General features: G+C 47.2%; 1 protein-coding gene across 1 annotated transcript in view; it reads right to left on the bottom strand.

The window, feature by feature from the left end:
* Wdr93 (WD repeat domain 93) overlaps window positions 1-13,287 on the bottom strand; it is a 37,223-nt gene that overhangs the window by 7,232 nt on the left and 16,704 nt on the right. The window contains exons 7-16 of the mRNA XM_021220117.2: window positions 12,530-12,565; window positions 10,424-10,508; window positions 9,416-9,587; window positions 7,876-7,946; window positions 7,305-7,394; window positions 6,380-6,499; window positions 5,287-5,500; window positions 3,072-3,135; window positions 1,825-1,981; window positions 1,320-1,512 (exon numbers count right to left, since the gene is read on the bottom strand). Coding sequence (XP_021075776.1) covers window positions 1,320-1,512; window positions 1,825-1,981; window positions 3,072-3,135; window positions 5,287-5,500; window positions 6,380-6,499; window positions 7,305-7,394; window positions 7,876-7,946; window positions 9,416-9,587; window positions 10,424-10,508; window positions 12,530-12,565 — 1,202 coding nt within the window. The remainder of the gene's footprint in view (window positions 1-1,319; window positions 1,513-1,824; window positions 1,982-3,071; window positions 3,136-5,286; window positions 5,501-6,379; window positions 6,500-7,304; window positions 7,395-7,875; window positions 7,947-9,415; window positions 9,588-10,423; window positions 10,509-12,529; window positions 12,566-13,287) is intronic.

Genomic DNA, 13,287 nt, shown 5'->3' with positions numbered 1-13,287 from the left:
TGTCCTGGAACTCACTTTGTAGACCAGGCTGGCCTCGAACTCAGAAATCCACCTGCCTCTGCCTCCCGAGTGCTGGGATTAAAGGTGTGCGCCACCACCGCCCGGCAGAAAAGTTTAATTTTCTAAGTGAGAAACTGCAGGTATGGCCACAGTCACGCGGGAAATCAAGTGAAGCATTCCCTCCTCTCCGTTCTGCCTCCCTTTCTTTCTTTTCTTTTTGTATGTGGTGTATACATATGTGTCTGTGTTCATACAGGTGCATGGGCATGAACGCATGCTCTTCAAGAGTCATCTACCTTGTTTATTATAAAGATAATTTTTTATTATTTTATTTTATGTGTATAGAGCAACAGGTGAAATATTTCTGTGTCTTGTCTCAGCAGGAGCCATCATTGGTTTAACCTGAAACAGAACCCACCCTTTCTGCCCCCCTTGCTGTGAAAAGCACCATGGGAAAGTATCCAACCCTGTTTCAGAAACTTGGGGTTGAGTTGAGAGGCCCAGCTAACTGCATTTTTTGGGCTTCTGTTAAACTGCTCGCTTACTTGCTCGCTTGCTTTACATCCCTCTACAAAAGCTCCCTATAGGCCAGCCTGATCTACAAAGTAAGTTCCAGGACAGCCAGGGCTACACAGAGAAACCCTGTCTTGAAAAACCACAAAAAAGCCAAGCGGTGGTGGCGCATACCTTTAATTCCAGCACTCGGGAGGCAGAGGCAGGTGGACTTCTGAGTTCGAGGCCAGCCTGGTCTACAGAGTGAGTTCCAGGACAGCCAGAGCTACACAGAGAAACCCTGTCTCAAACAAACAAAGAAAAAAACAAACAAAAAAACAAAAAAACAAACAAAAAACTTTCTATAAAATGTGTTCAAGACTGCTTTGTGAGAAGTGTTTTTCTCTAAGGTTAATATAGATTCTCAATTTGGTCTTTGGGTTTGTACCCACAACATGTAGGGGTTTTACCTGCATGTATGTCTGTGCACCATGTGCATGCCTGAGGCCAGGGAAGACCAGAGGAAAGTGTCAAATCTCCTGAAACTCTAGTTCCAGGATGGCTGTGAGCTACCATGTAAGTGATGGGGATCAAACCTAGGTCCTCTAAAAGAGCAGCCCCTTCTCTTAGCTGCTGAACCACCTCTCCTGTCTCCACATTGGTTTTGGGGGGCTTCTCCTCGGCCTGGAGCTCACAGAGCAGGATAAGTCAACTCACATGGTAAAAATCCTTCAGTTAGCAGCAATTAGGTACAGAAAGGCTCTTAGCCAGAAAGCACATCAGAGATGGCTCACCCAAACACAATCATACAATGGGAGGGTCCTTACCTTCTCTGGAGGATCTGCTCACATCTTTTCTCCACTGGCAACATCTGGGAGAAGTGCACAGCCATTGGAGAAATGGTGCACTTTTTGGAGATATCTTTCAAGAGCAGGTAGTCCTCAAAGTTAAAATAGAAAACAGAATCTGTGGTATTCTTGGGGTCATCAGCAGACGTGGTCTGACCATGCGGAAGGGCTCCTGTGAGGAAAGGAGGTCGCCATACTCAGTGTCCTGCTTTCTCCATGGGGCTAGGGTCCTGGGGCGAGGGCCTGCTCCTGTGTATGGAGGCCACCTCATCTGGCTGGAGCTGGGAGAGAACTACTTAATTACGCAGAACAAAGACCTTGCCAGCACTTTCTCAAATGTGGTGGGAACCAGGCTGCAGCCTCCTTTGGCCTGGGACAGAGGGGTCTGAGAAAGCAACTGAGGAGTGTCACCATGCTTTGTGAGCCAGGGAAGAGTGTAGTGGACCCTAGCGCTGGGTAGCTTCCCTCATATCCCCTTCCATACCGTGAAGCAGAAAATATGGATGGTGTGGAGATACAGCAAACAGTGGCTTCCAGGGAAGTGCCTGCTGGCAGCATGCTGTGGCCGAAAAGGCACAGAGGATCTCCGCCTTGGCCACATCCATGAGGGTTACAGAATGGTTCCTGGAAAAGATGAGCACCTGGGAAAGAAAACCATCTTCTCTCAGGCTCGGCTCTCACAGAAAGGATCTCACAGGTCCTGCTTCAGGACCCCTCTTCTCATCTAGCATCTGTCCCTCTTCTTACTTGTTGCCACAAGGAGAAGTCTTGTTGTCACTGCAGTATGCTGTTCCCATCCCTCACTATCGGCCCTGAGATTGCGGGGCCCCTCCTGTATGCCTCTGGGGTCCCTCCTGTCACTTCCTGAGCTCATTGTCCTGGTGTTGTCTCTCGGGTGTACCCATCTCCTGGAGACTACAGGGACCCAACAGTACATTAGCTTTGAGCACTGCTCACTGATCACTGGTGGGCACAGAATGGACATAGTAGACTCATACACTCTAAAAGCCTCCCGGGGCCCTATGGGCCTCTTCCTCTGCCAAGTCCTATCAGGAAACACAGACTTTCTCTCTGGCCTGTCTCCATCATAGGCCCTGAAAGGGAGTCGGCTGGATGTGGCAAGATCAGCTGCATCCAGAGGCAGTCCAGCATGCGGTTCTAGCTCCACTTGGAAGACAATGTTCCCTGTCCCCACCCATCCATGCTGTGGGTCACATCAATAGGAGGTATGTCCATATCCTTCTGCCACCATATAAAGGCTGGTCCCTCTGCCCCATACCCACCCTCGTCCCTCTCCATACCTAAAGACCTGAACTTTGGGGCGTTTCAACTTTTTTGATTCTGCTGTCCCCTCTTGTCACACCCCCTCTGCAACCTCTGCACCAGGTGGTCACTACTCTGTTCCGGGCATCCATTACAAATTACATCACAGCCTCACTTGCACTCTGAGGCAGCTGTTTGGTGTTTTGTCTCCTGATGAACAGTGGGCACCCTAAGGGTGGGAACTTTCTCTTTGATGTGTGGTTATTTATTTGATGCTCGGGGTTGAATCCAGGGCCTGTTATCATTTACTCTACTGCTGAGGGCTACCGGCAGCCCTGGAGTCTCTCTTCCATTTCTACATACCCCAAAGCAAAACTAATGCCGAGCACAGAGTAGGCTGTCAACAAATATGTCTAGAAGGGATGATGAAGACACTCATAGAAGAGGAACAAGACTCTGGGAACCTACCATGCCAGGCAAGGCTGGGACTGGAGCCACAGCACAAATAGCTTCTTCCATGTGCATCCCAGGCCTGTAGGACACAAACAGGGGGCAGTCTCCGTCTGTGACGGTTTCAGACTTTACTATCTCCCCAGGCATTTACCCTAGAGAAATGCTCGGGGTGTATCTATATGTGACGAGATCATTCACAGCAGCAGTAAGTAAGTAAGTAAATACATTAAAAAAATCTAAACACAGCACAGCGGGGCACTCACCATCAGGAGGCTGCTTAAATCGCAGAATATAATGAATGCACAGTGGAAACTGAACTGGAGGTGCATGTGCCAACATAAATTGCTCTCATGGTCAGTGTTACAAATCAAATTAGTACCAAATAAATAGAAGGCAATTTGGAGATCCATAGAATTCCAGTCATAAGCTTCCTAAAAATACACAACTTAATAAATGCATTGTTTAGAGGCAAAACCACACATAGGTGGTTAATTTTGTTTTGTTTTGTTCTTTTGTTTTTCAAGACAGGGTTCCTCTGTGTAGCTCCGGCTGTACTAGAACTTACTCTGTAGACTAGGCTGGCCTTGAACTCAGAGATCGGCCAGACTGCTTCCTGAGCACTGAGATTAAAGGTGTGTGCCACTACCACCCAGCTACAGGTGGTTAATTCTTTTTTTTTTTTTTTGAGACAGGGTTTCTCAGTGTAGTCCTGGCTGTCCTGGAACTCACTCTGTAGACAGGCTGGCCTCGAACTCAGAAATCCGCCTGTCTCTGCCTCCCAAGTGCTGGGATTAAAGGCGTGTGCCACCATGCCCAGCTAGGTGGTTAATTCTTAAATCAAAGGAATGACAATAATGAAAATCAGGTGGAAACTGGAAAAAAAACCCAAATATTTAGCAGCAACTCTCTAAAAAAAATTAGGGCTGTAGATGTGGGCCAGTGATTAAGAGCACTTACTGCTCTTCCAGAGGACACAGGTTGGTTCCCAGTACCCATGTGCTAGTTAACAGCACCACGTCACTCTGTCCCAGGCCATCTGATAGCCGTTTCTGTCCTCTGTGTCTGCTACATGCACCTGGTGCACAAACACACACGCAGTCAAACACACATACACATAAAATAAAATGAAATCTTTTTGAAACCTAAAAAAGCAAAAATTCTTCCACTGTTTGGATGTGGTCGTGACAGGAGCATGTGCTTTGCCAGTAAGACATTATTAGCACAAACCCAGGAGCCGGAGAAACATCTGTACCTTGCTGCTGCCCTCTCAGTGCTGGGATCCTCAGACCAGCATGTAAAGGAGCCTCAGACAGTCTGCAGGAGAGACCAGGAGGAAGGGAAACGAGGCTTCCTGTCAACAGCCTGTCGCTTCCAGGAGTGGGACAGAAGCTGCCCTAGGCCAAGCCCCTGGCTGAGCCACCAGTGGCCTGCAGTCCCTTGTACAAGCTAGGTAAAGCCAGTTGAGACCCGATGTGGCTGTCTACAGGCATGGGGACAATGTTAAAGAACTGCTTTCTGCAGCCAGTAACATTAGGAGAAGTTTGATCTGTGGCAGTTGATAGTTAACAGCCTTCAGGGATGAATGGGGAGAACCCACTCAGTTCCTTAGGGAATTAGAGATCATTGGTTTCTGTTGGACACAGGGAGTTTATCCATCACACACACACACACACACACACACACACACACACACACACACACACACACACTGTATAGATTCATTTGCATGCATATAATATTTAAACCATTTTCGAGACGAAGTCTCACTGTGTAGCCCCGGCCTGGAACTGGCTCTACAGCCCAAGCTGCTTTGCTTCTTGGGTACTAACATTAAAGGTACAAACCACCAGGTAGTGGTGGTGCACGCCTTTAATCCCAGCCCTGGAGAGGCAGAAGCAAGCGGATCTCTGTGAGTTCAAGGCCAGTTTGGTCTTCAGAACAAGTTTTAGGACAGAAGGGCTACCCAGAGAAACCCTGTTTCAAAAAACGAAACAAACAAACAAACAAACAAAAAACCCAGGTCTCTGGGGAAACTGGTGAGAGTTATTTTGGGAGAACTGAGCCTCTGGTAATATGGCATAGTAACAACAGAACACAGAACTGTGTCCTACTATGGCCAGCAGAATGGTGGCTATGGCAGCAGTTCTGTCAGAGGCTGTCAGTCTGACCTGTGGAACAGAGCCATCTGTCTGGCAGATTATCACCTTTGTCCTGTCCCTAAGCCACTGACCTTTCCACAAGCACCCTGCTGGTGGGTCCTTGGGTCCCACTGGCTGTCACCAAATGGAGGGAAGCGTCAGTGCACAGCACTACACACATAACTTCACATTTCACTGGGTAGTCAGGGTACACGTTATGTCCGTCGTGCACCAGGAAGAACCGCAGGAAGTGGACGCTCTGGCAGAAACAGCCCTCAGGCAGAGCAAGGACCCCAAAGAGGAATCCTGGGGAGAAAGTGACTCTAGCTGATTAGAACAGATGAGGCGGCAGCCATGGCTCTAGTTTTGTGATCAGGGAGTCTATGAGGGACATGTATGGAGCAAGGACCAAGTCAAGCAATGTGCTGCATCTGCAAGGGAGAAGCTCATGGCCTCCAAAAGCCTTGTGCCTAGAGAAGAGTTGGGGAATAGGGGACCAAGGGTAAGGAGGAACGGGGAAAGAGACAGCAATGGCCTAGCTGACCTATGGCTGCTCATGGGATGCAGGGTATACAGACATGGCCTTAGAAAGTGCGCACTGCCAGCAAGAATCTACTAATGTCCTCCTGCTGAAATGAAAATGAGCTTCTGGCCAAAGGGGCTGAGAGCCAGTGTTGATTCATGCATCCCTGCTGAGGTCTGGCTAGTAGATGCTCTCAGATGTCTGCTTCCGCAAAGCTGGAGCAGAGCCCTAGGTCCCAATCACAATGCTGCCCACCCAGAACAGCCACTGGCCTCACCTTAGCCACCCTTTAGGTCTCTCAGTTCTAAAACTAGCAGGGTTCCTGCCGACTGGCATGGGAGCAGAGAGGCCCTGGAAGATGCCCTGCTCTCTTTGAGAGCAGGGCAGAGGCTGCAGGATCTCTCCAGCTGTGCTGGGAGACAGACCCTCTCTGCAGTGTAACAAGGAAGGGGACCTGGTGCACTGCTGGGCACAGAGCACACTCCCAGAGCATCCATGGGCCAGAGAAGCTCAGTAGTGTGTCCCAGGGATGAAGGAGGGGGAGCTGCCCCAGCTGCCCCAGGACTGGGAACACGAAGCAACCGAAGGAATTCCCAGGCTCCCGGAGTCTCTCTGAGGTGAGACATCAGGTGCACAGTTGAGGGGCGCGATGAGGAACTCACCTTCAGCCAGGTCCCACAGAATGAGCACACCATCCTCACAGACAAGGGCCAGGTAGGAGGAGAAACTGCTGATCTGAGACATTACAATGGGCGCAGCACAGGGCCACACGTTCTCATACTCTAGAGGGAGGAGACCATTTGCCAGGCTCCCCTCAGCCCCTGCCCTGCCCAGAGCCTCCCTCTGGGGAAATCTGACGCCTAGACCAGTCTACTTAACCCCGGGTCCTGGGCACTGGGAGCCCCTGGTTTAGACTCTCCACCTCTTCAGGGCTGAGTTCCTCCTCCAGTGGCTATTTGTGGGCACTCACAGGACACTGTTAGACTTGTTATAGGTAGCATTTCATTTAATTCCCAGAAGAGTTCTACGTGGCAGGTCCTGTTAGAACCCTACTTCACAGATCAGACAGAAGCAAGTGGCTTGACCGAGGCCACAGCCAATCAGCAGACCTGTGGGGATTGGAAGCCAGGGAGCCTGGGAGAGGGCTAGAGCACTTCCTTGCATAGACAACCTGACTTCTAAAGCAGTGTGAAGCCACCCAAGGCCTCATCCTGAGTGGACCACACGAGGGGCTGCATCCATGGTCGTGTCTGGCAACGATCACTACCTGCATTTCAACCTCAAAGGGTTTCCCTGGGTTTTGCTATTTATAACCAATACTCAGCAGACAGTGATGTATAGTGACTTGGAGGTGAAGCAACTGGCCTATACGCTGGGCTGGGCCTAGCACTGGCCTTCAGAAGGCAAGCCAGTTTTCCTTTCGCAACAGATTGTGTGGGGCCTGTGCACTTGGTGACTCTGGGACAGACCGTGACTGCCCACTGAGCACCCTGTTTCTGGCTGCACACTCTAACAGCTCAGCCGGAGAAGCCCGTACTCTCAGAGTCCTGAGCTCAGGCACTGTCCCAGTCTTTGCGGTCCAAGTACCGGTTTTATCCTTCTGAGCTTTGTTCATCAGGGAATAGAGGAAGAAGTTGTGATGTCCGTTCCAGTGTATGCCAAGGACGCATGCTGTCCCTGGGATGGGGAGAGAAGGACGGACATGATTAGGTACCAGGAAGCCTTTGGTTTGTGTGGCAAGTGTGCTGCTTATAGATTCTGGAGTGCTTCGTGCTAGCAGGTGCCACTCAGCAGAAAGGTGGATTTCTGGGGAAGAACAGTGGTCCCTCCACAGAAGATGCTCCTAGGGTAAGGACAGCGGCCCTTGGGCTGTTTTCATGTCTTCTGGAAAGGTCAGTATCCACTTGGATACCAGAGTTTGGTCTGAGTGTTGCTATAAGGGGGGTTCCTAACCAGCAGCAGCAGCCAGGCCTAGGCTCACATCCCCTGTAGGTAGCCCCTCCCTGAAACCGTGTGCTTTCCATTTTAGGGAAACTGGGCTCAGGGACACAGACCAAACAGACACTGCCCAGCTACAACTGGAAGCCTAATTTGTATCTTCACTCGTCCCACCATGCAAGAGCTGCTCAAAGGACCGCTTCCCCGACCCCACACTTACCCGAAGAGCTCTTGACATCCATTGGCATGGTTGTTAAGGACTTAGTATAGAAGAAATGGAAGGTGGCCATACTGGAAAGACAGACAGGAGTCAGAGGAATGCAGACTCCTGGGCACGGGGAGATCTGGCACAATACGGAATTAAGACCAGACATGGAAAGTGGGCCTCCCTCCCAGGTCCCATGACAGTCACATTCTAGCTGCTGGGGCTGGGGGCCAAACAGACTTTGGTCACAGAGGAAGACAGTGCTAGTGAAGGTGGGGCCCCAGCCAAAGGAGACCCCAGCTTTAGGAGGTCATGTCTATCCTCAGAGGCGATCCCTTGAAGGCCAGACATGGGTGACATTCTCACCGGGGGGCAGGGGAGTCACAAAACTCAAAGTGTACTGGTGAACTGGAGTGTTTGCAGATTCTCATGGTACTCCCATAGTGGATAATTAATATGGTCCCTAAATATCTCGCTGGGCAGTAGGAATGACTTGGGAACCACCAAGCCAGGCTAGGGTTTTAAGGCAGAGCCTTTAGACTCCATGTCCTGTTAGGAGGATATTTAAGGTCCACTTGACAGTAAAATGGGAGGTCTTACTTTACATGTGAAAACAAGAATGTTCCAGAACTGCAAGGCAAGCTGGTTCTTAATACCATGGCTACTTCAGACACTGGGCTCAGTTCTTATCATCAGAACGTGGGCTAACGGGACCTACCTGCTGACCAACGTGTAAGCACATGTTACTTCTAACTTACTGTAGTAAATGTAGACCTACATGACATCACATTTAGAAAGACAAGAGGGGTTGGGGCAGTGCTCAGCAGCAGAGATCCTGTCTGGCACAGACCCATCCTGTCTGGCGTGCACAGACCCTGGGTTAGATCCCAGTACTGCAAAACAGCAAGAAGGAAATGGAGGAAAATGTCTGTAACAGGAGTAGCTTATGTCCTGTTTTGTTATCTTTTGTTATAGAAGATGTCATACATGATTCTAAAGTGAACATGAGTCTACTGCTCCTCTCCACAGGTGTGCCCCTGTCTGCAGTGCTGGGCTTTGAACCCAGGAATGTGGGCACACTGGACAGTGTTCAGCTGAGCTGGGCCACTACTCCTTTACAACGGTAGCTGCCAGCCTTCCTGCTAGCTACATTTAAACTCTCTCCACAGAGCATTTTACAGGAATCTGCTGGGGCTGGAGCGGCTGCCCCATGGTTAACAACACTGGCTGCTCTTCTAGAGCAGTTCAGGTCCCAGCACCCACAGGATGGCCTACAACTGTCTAAAACTCAGTTCCAAAGGATTCGAGGCCTTCCTCTGACCTCTGTGGTCACTGCACAAACATGGTGCAAAACACCCATACACATAAAAAGAAAAAAAAACCCTAATTGAGTAAAATTAAAAACAACTTTTTTTAAAATATTGAAATTCTCCCAAGTCAGAAAGTTTTTAGAGGCAACTAATCTTGGGTGGGTCCAGGAAGTGCCAGGAAGCACTCACCTGAGTGGGCCTCTTCCCTCAGACTCACCTGAGTGGGCCTACTCCCTCAGACTCACCTGAGTGGCTCCTCTTCCCACTCCCCTTCCAGGTGCTTCTTGTAGGAGGCATAGAAGATCTCCATGTGTTGCTCCCACTGCACATCCTTGATAAAGTGATTCTGCCCAGAGCCTAGCCCCACATAGTCCTCTACCTTTGCAAAGACTTCCAAGGGGCTTTTAAATGTGGTACCTGGATTGAAGAGACCCCAGAATTCAATGAACCCTCATCTCCTTTATCCGTTCCGCTGCCTCCTTCAGGGGTCTCACATAGCTCAGGTTGTCCTCAAACTCATGATGTAACAGAGGATGACTTTGAACTCATGATCCTTTTGCCTCTGTCTCCCCAAATGCTAGGATTACATATTCATCTCTTTTCTTTTCTCCCTCCCCATACCCCCACCCCTGCTTCTCTTTTTCTTTTGACAGAGTTCTTCTGTGTAGCTCTGGTTGTCCTGGAACTCACTTTGTAGACAGGGTGACTTTAAACTCATAGAGATCCACCTGCCTCAACTCCCAAGTACTGAGATTAAAGGCCTGTGCCACTAAGCCCAGCAGATTCATCTTTTTCTTTTTTCTTTTTTCATCTTTTTCTTAATAACCAATTTGCAACAAACTAACTAATTTAAGTCCAATTTCTATACTTAAACTATCCTACTGTATCTATTCTCCCTTGGCAGACCTTCAGCTTTTAGGATGAAGGAGACTCAGCTCTCTAATCTCCAGGCTTGGTTGCAGGCACTAAGCAAAGAAGTGACAAATGGCTCACACAGAAGTATGGGAATGAGTTAATTCTGCCTAGCAATCAGAAATGTTGTCTCTCTTCAGTCTTCTAAGTCTGCTAACTAGATCCTTATAATATTTGTGTTTTCTTTTGTTTTTTCAGTCCTAGAGCCTCTGAGTTTAAAAAAAAGTGTCTTCAGAATTATGCATTTAATTAGCTATTACTGCTAATAAGTAGAAAACCGGAGTGTGGAGTAAGGCTAACAGGGAACAATGGGAAGATCAACAGCAAAGGAAAAGGCTTACCTGCTATGGACTTAGGGGGTTTAATCTTCATTACAAAAACTGGAAGACTCAACTTAAAGTCACTTCTAAAAGAAATATTTAAGTCCTAAAATAAGGGAAAGACACAGCCAATAAGCTAACAAAAGAGATTGCATGAAATCATTAAAAATAACCATTCTTAAGGATGGCAGGGAAGAAAAATGAATGAGAGAAATAAAAATGGAATAGAAAGATGGTAGACTTAAACCCAAACTTTCCAATAGCAACATTAAATGTAAATGGCCTAAATATACTCATGGGCAGGTACATCAGTTCTGATTGCAAGGCAGAATTTATTTATTCCTATATCCCTGTATTATCACCAATATTTACAGAATACACATAATGCAACAAGCACAAAAATAAGAAAGACACATCTAATAAAAAGATAAAAGTCAACCATATGCTGTCAAAAAGAAACTGTTGAAGCCAGCATTTGGAAGACTGAGGCAACAGGACTGTGAGTTTGAGACCATGATGGGCTACAGGGCAAGTCTAAAACAGCTTTAGCTATAGAGAGATACTGTATCAAATGGAGAGAGAGAGAGAGAGAGAGAGAGAGAGAGAGAGAGAGAGAGAGAGAGAGTCTCTACTTTATTCTCAGTTTAAATATAAACACGTTGAGAATACAAGTATTCAAGTATTAAAACGTATATGTTAGCTGGGCGTGGTGGCACACGCCTTTAATCCCAGCACTCAGGAGGCAGAGGCAGGCAGATTTCTGAGTTCAAGGCCGACCTGGTCTACAAAGTGAGTTCCAGGACAGCCAGGGCTACACAGAGAAACTCTGTCTCAAAAAAAAAAACCAACCAACCAACCAACCAAACAAAGGTATATGTTAACTAAAAATAACCAGAAGAAAACTGGGTCGAAAACCAAAAAAAAAAAAAAAAAAAAAAGTCAGTTTATCAGAAAACATAGCTTCCCAAACTGATATGCATCTACCAGCAGGGTTTCAAAGCACACAAACAAAAATTCACGGAAGCGAGAGAACAAACAGTCTTAGAGACTCCTCTTCCAAAGGATGACAGGTCAGGTGTTGGCATCTGGGAATCGCCACACGAAGCACTCAGACAAGTAGAGATAGCTATTGAATGCCATAGCCCAAGACGATGGATCAGGGCCACAAATCCGGACTCAGGAGCTGGTGGTGGCACTGAGTTAAGATCCCACAGGAATTTTAAGCTTAAAACATCTGTGCCAAATTATTCCACCAATCAGGATTGAAGGACAGGAGATTTCCTTAGGAACATGCCTTTGTTGTACATTTATCCTGTCGTCATTGGTGGCAGCAGACTTGCCGTGTCTTGTCTATCAGGATGGGACTTGTCTAACATTCATTTAACTCACCAACCAGGACACCAGTTACCCAGGTACATGGCTCTCTCTGCCACGTGGGATGGCAGTTCCCAGGGAGGCCTCAGGAACTTAAACTTTACTCGACCACCACTCAAAATGGAAGTCTTATTCCAAATAATTTCTTATATTGGTGCAGGTGTCTCTCTTAGGTTGGGTCCGCCCCAGGGGCAGCTGATAGAAACAAATACCACAAAAGCGTAAACACAGGCGCAGGAAGTGCTGCTGGGTGGCTGGTTTGGATCCAAGCTCATTGTGGGTAACTATACAAAGCAGTTCCACTGTCTTCTATCGTGATGGGTTTCCAAGGGCACAGAACATCACAGAGTACCCAATCAACTTGGGCATGAGAAAGTTTCCTAGCAATGGCAGAAACAACATAAGAGAAAGTTTCCTTATAATATTAGTACTAGAACAAAATGGCAGGCTGGCCAGGTAACTGTCACCTAAGGGAGTAAATGCAGTATAGATATAGGAAGAAAGGCTGTAAAGGTGCAAGGACTTAATCATTTGGCCAAAACAAGTAGAACCTACCATCTTTCCCAACGCATTTAGCAATGTAAATCACATTTCAGGCATAAAACAAGACTCAATAAACTTGGAAGGTGTTGCATTCCAAATAATTAAATAAACTGTTAGAAACTGTAACCAGCAGGCAAGATCTGTGAAGACTCATTTTAATAACAGAGTGCCACAGGGGCTGGGGAGACAGCTCAGGGATAAGGCATTTACCTGGACTGAGTTAGGGCTGACACTTGGACCCGAGCTCTGAAATTAAATAAATAAATAAATGTTATGATCAAGAAAGAGAAATAAACAGAAACAAAAACAAAAATAAAAAACCCTACCCACAAAGGAAATATTCACACACATCTTTTTTTTTAAGATTCATTTTATGTATGAGTGCTGTATCTGCATGTACGTATTCTTACCAGAAGAGGGCATCAGATCCCATTACAGATGGTTGTGAGACACCGTGTTGTTGCTGAGAATTGAACTCAGGACCTCTGGAAGAAGAGGCAGTGTTCTTAACCACTGAACCATCTCTCCAGCCCTCACACCCATATTTTAATAAAGTAGAATGTCCAAATAAAAGGAAATATCACCACAATAGGCTCAAACATTAAAAAAAAATAATGAATTGAATAGTGTAAAAGTTAAAAACATAATAAAATTTTTTGCTGGTGAGACCTCAAGATTTACTCACACCTAAAAGGAGAAAAAAGGTATACAAGAAAGGCTAGCATACCCTGACGCCAGAAAACCATCCAGACAAATCCAGACAAAACAGTAAGCCAGACTCACAGCTCATATTTAAATTTGAAAATACCTATGAACCTAGGATTACTGTGTGTGTGAGTGTATGTACATGTCTATGTTCGTCTGTGTAGACTATCACCCACACAGAACACTACCAGACGTGTGTGTGAGTGTGTGTACATGTCTATGTCCGTCTGTGTAGACGATCACCCACACAGAACACTACCAGA

The sequence above is a fragment of the Mus pahari genome, chromosome 1 (assembly GCF_900095145.1).
Source record: "Mus pahari chromosome 1, PAHARI_EIJ_v1.1, whole genome shotgun sequence".
Taxonomy (NCBI): domain Eukaryota; kingdom Metazoa; phylum Chordata; class Mammalia; order Rodentia; family Muridae; genus Mus; species Mus pahari.
This window is presented reverse-complemented; position numbering and strand designations above follow the sequence as displayed.